This window comes from Trachymyrmex septentrionalis, unplaced genomic scaffold (assembly GCF_001594115.1).
Source record: "Trachymyrmex septentrionalis isolate Tsep2-gDNA-1 unplaced genomic scaffold, Tsep1.0 scaffold97, whole genome shotgun sequence".
Classification (NCBI taxonomy): Eukaryota; Metazoa; Arthropoda; class Insecta; order Hymenoptera; family Formicidae; genus Trachymyrmex; species Trachymyrmex septentrionalis.
The window spans coordinates 2952986-2957739 of NW_017306160.1; the positions used below are offsets into that span (position 1 = coordinate 2952986).

A 4754-nucleotide genomic window follows, 5' to 3' on the forward strand; every position below is an offset into this window, starting at 1 on the left:
CTTTTCAAGCCTACACTGCAAACTTATCAGGAGCATCGAAGAATGATATGTAAGATAGTACTTTAATGCTGTAATTATGTCACGCTCATGTTTTACTTCCTCTTTTCTTTCTTTTTCTCTTTAAGACAAATCTTTTTATTTACCATGTCCATTATCATTTTCCATTTCATTGTAAGCTACATCACTCTCACTTTCTGAAGAACTGCTATCAAAGCCTTCATCCTGACCTACATAGTTAATATCGCCTGGAAATATAAAAATATTATAAGTACATTATCTTTAAAATATGCAGACAGTATGAAAAAGATAGAAAGATACAGTTACCTGCAGCCCCATCAGGAATTCTCAGATTTTGTCGAGCTTGCATATCAAAATCAAGCGGATTTGGCATATCCAATATCCTCAGTAACCATATAGGAAAACCGTTCTGCATTACGTAAATATCGTTTTCGTTCTCCAGATCATTTTCGAGTACATCAATTAGAGGTTGTAAATTTTCAATATCATTAGCATCCACAGCCATCATATTATTACCTTCATCATCTCTGTTGTTATTTGCTAAATCGCCGTTTTCCACCTCAATCGGTTCCAAAACACCAAGTCTTGGCGCTTCCGCAATACTGGGCGATTCGGAATCTGGTATGTAATCCTGAGCTATGCTAGGTAATTCGTATTCTGGCGTTATATCTTGCGCGGAAACAGAATTTGGATAACCAGAATCCATAATCTCGGGAGACCAACTGTTCGGAGGTGTTTCAAGCGGAGAAAATGATTTAACTTCAACATTATTTACTCCAGTAGCATTTGATACATCTTTACTTGTACTAACATTCTCTTCATTTTTCAATGTTGACGTGAAAACATTACTTGTATCTTCACTACTTTTACAAGGTACAAACTTATCATTTCTTAAAACGCTAATTTCTTTGGCACAATCAGATGAAGAGCATTTGCTAATACTCTGTGATTTGGAATTTAATAACTCTCTAGGCGGATTTAAATCTTTTTTCTTTATGCTTAACTGTGTAAGATCACTAATTACATTTTCTAAGTGTGCTTTTGTCAGATCTGTTTTTGCTAATGTACAATATACATTCTTATCTTTATGATTAATACTCTCATTGCCTAATGATGAGACGTGGGATGCATCTGCATTTTGTATATCATTCATAATGTTAGATTCATGATTAATACTATTTTCCGTAAATTCTTTATTAGTACCTTGTATTAATTCCGTAGAGATTGAATTATCAACATCACTAAATTCTTTATTTTCTAAACACAAGTTTTGCTGTGTGCTATTACTAGCAGAAGAGTCTATGTCGTGTCTTGAAGTATTTGTAAAATTACTACTCGAAGAAGTGGCATATGGTTTAATTGTTTCTGTAATACTACTGTTAGACTCCTGACTAGATTTTAATAAAATACTATCAATAATATCTGATACAATTTCCTTAATTTCTTCTGGTGTGTCCAGTAAAACGCTGCTATTCATTGCAGGTATTAGTTCTCTGTATTTTAAACTTTTGCTAACAATATGGGTAGTGGGCATTTTTGTATGGGGTGAACTTGTATATTTTGGTTTATTATTAAAACTATAAGCATCTAATGACATCACATTTGTCATATCGTTATCTTCATAAACTGGATTTTTATCTGGAGTATGCAACAAAAAATTTATTTCATCTTGTGTATTTTTCTTTGGAAGACTTTCTTTAAAACAAGATATATCTTTTGCAGTAGAATCTCCTGTATTCATAGCTGCTTCAGTTGCCATTTCAGATTGATGAAAAGTATTATTCAATAAACATTGATTGTTGATTGATGATTCATTTTGATAACATGTACTAAAATCTTGCAAAGAGTTGTTCATCTCAGAACTGAAGTAAAGTGTTCTTAGTGACGTTGATGAACGTGAAACAGACATATGTGATTGGAAATTCGACATTGAAGCAACTCCTTCCATAGTTCTTAGATTTATCTGATCATCTTGTAATAAAGATTCTACTGATTCTACTGTAACATCATCATCTGAAGTTTTTAATGTCAAACTGTTGTTGAGTGCTGCTGCGGACATATTAGAAGCAGTTAGTTGAGCTTCTACCTCATTTAAAGTTAGAGCAATCGAATTACTTGGTAATTCTCGTTCAGTGTATACTAAAGATTTTATATTTCTAACTCCTGATTGTTTGATATCATTATTAGTTGCATATGGCTCTTTTAACGATTGAGATTCTTCTACTAAATCATTTCCGCCATCAAATAAATAAGTGTTTTCTTGGTTAATAGAGCAATTTTCGGGAATGATAATACTGGGTTCCTCATGCCAATTTTCAATATGAGGATTTTGCGCAGATGAATATTCATTTACATCCGATTGATTTATATATGAATCATCATATTCACTATCCAATCTATTCATTACATCTATAAAATTACGTTTTTCAAACCAATTTTTAGTATCAAGATTTTGGGTAGATAAATATTCCTCATGTATGTACGCAGGTGTCTCATTTATACCGGATTCATAATTCCATCCAATGTCCTCATCTGTAAAATTGGGACTGCATGCTAATTCATGCAAATTCTGAATATTCTGCAGATTTTGTTCAGATGGATATTCTTCATTTGTATCTGCAGATGTTTCATTTATGGATGGATTAGTTGCATAATCCCATCTATTTTCCTCATTTGTAATACTAAGTTCTTCATGCCAATTTTCAATATGTGAATTTTGCTCAGATAAATGTCTTTCATTTTCATCTACAGCTGTCTCATCTATGGGTGATCCAGTTGCATAATCCCATATGTTCTCTATATTTGTAGAATCTTCATCACCCCAGTCATGTTCATTATCCCAGTCATCCAGGTTCATAAAATCGCTATGTATGTCAGAAGAATCCTCCTCAGAAGGATTAAGTACTGCTGGTCCATTTTCTCGATCTACAATGATCCATCCTGCATCTGTTAGAATCGATCTCAGTGTTTCTATCGAGATGGGATATGGATGCATCAAATCTAATATACGGTCCAAATATATTTCATAGATCCTTTCTTCATTTATGCCATAGGATAAATTATTAATATAATATGTCACTTCATCCAACAGTTTTTGTTCATCTGAACGAATGTCACGTGTTGTAGACGTGTAGTACTTATATGTAGCAACTGTACTAAATAAGAATTGTTGACCTTTTAACTGAATATATTCATCTGGTATTAGAATTTCTAGTCTCGAATCTTTTCTTGGTAAAATTCGATGAAACACTGCCATTTGCGTTAATGGACCAAATTCTTCAGTGCCTTCAGGCCCATAACAAATTCCGTGAAATTCCACTCTATAATATGGGTATCTTACCACAATATTTTGTGCCCTGTTAACAAAGAGATAATAAAAATTAAATTTTCATGAAGTAAATTTTCAAGCTTTACACAATTACTTACCAGTCTTGAAATTGTTCCCTTGTCCATTCAAACTTATGATCTGGATGTCTGTAGCCTGATAAACGTGGAAATACTACATTATATTCCGCATTTGGTGTTGTTATTATTGCTATTTCTGGTTTAATATAACCAAAAATATTAAAAGGGAAATCGATTAATGTATCTGGATATAAATGTTCAATCCTACAATTAAAAAATATTTTTCTAAAAAAGAGTATATATACAATAACTTTTATAATAATGTTCACGCAATATAAGAACATACAATTCCATGCAAATTACAGCGTTTGCATTCTTCAATTTTAAGTCATTGTCTGTTACACTTCCTTCACAAATCTCTATTGTAAGACTCCTTTCTCGACAGGACAGCATTTCTGTTATTAACGGTGCTGCTTTACATTTGTTCCTCTCTAGCACTTCCCTATCCACATCTACACAGAGTATCTGCTCTACTTCAGATATGTCTTTCAAGTACCTTACTAACTTTAGCTCGCCGCAACCATAGTCAACAATCTGTGAAAAAAATTTTTAAATGCAATCATAAATGTAAGAGATTATGGAAATTAACATAATTTTATATTTTGAAACAATATGTCAATATATTTAAAATAAACAAGATATTTAAAGATACAATACTCTATCTGGTGATTTTTACGCAAAACAGGCGGCTGACAACAAAAACTTACTCAAATACTTTACAATCCAACTCTACACTGATTGAAAGTAATGTTGTTATAATAACACATATGTTAAATTTACATTGTTATAAGCATACAAGATATTGATACCTTCCACAATTTTTCTTTGTATTCTTTGAGCAGATTCAGTACCGCATCCTGTCTTTGGTCGTGTGCCGATGGATAAAAGTGGCCTATTGTCCTGTGTGTCCACCACGACGTATTTTCCAATTCCAAATCATCGTCGAGCGCATCGCATTCGTATTTGAACAATTCCTCTTCGTTCGCGATATCGGGCAAGAATCTCGTTTTTCGGACATGATATCTATCATATATGCACTTGCCCAGCAAATAGAGCACGTGGAAGAGTAGGCCGACCATGTTCGTAAAAATCTTTTGCGACTTTTTCTAACACCGCTCCGAAAACTCATACCGTTCTGTGTACTAAACCGACAAACCAACACAGCGCAGCGATCAAGCGGCTTCAGTATCGGAAGTCGGAAGATTCCGAGGCATGCGCAGTGAAGAGAATCGTAGCCGCTGATTATTGTTTTAGGATTCAATTCCATATGTGAACGGATCTGTGTGAGGGCTGTTATTGTTAAGTACTTCTCACGGAGAGATGGGGGGGGG

At 33.7% G+C, this 4754-nt stretch overlaps 1 protein-coding gene across 1 annotated transcript in view; it reads right to left on the minus strand.

Annotated features, from left to right (window-relative positions):
* Positions 1 to 29: 29 nt before the first annotated feature.
* Positions 30 to 4754, minus strand: part of LOC108756332 — a 5375-nt gene continuing 650 nt past the window's right edge. Inside the window, exons 2-6 of the mRNA XM_018500073.1 lie at positions 4233 to 4702; positions 3710 to 3957; positions 3445 to 3627; positions 325 to 3374; positions 30 to 245 (exon numbers count right to left, since the gene is read on the minus strand). Coding sequence (XP_018355575.1) covers positions 136 to 245; positions 325 to 3374; positions 3445 to 3627; positions 3710 to 3957; positions 4233 to 4502 — 3861 coding nt within the window. The 5' untranslated portion in view covers positions 4503 to 4702 and the 3' untranslated portion in view covers positions 30 to 135. The remainder of the gene's footprint in view (positions 246 to 324; positions 3375 to 3444; positions 3628 to 3709; positions 3958 to 4232; positions 4703 to 4754) is intronic.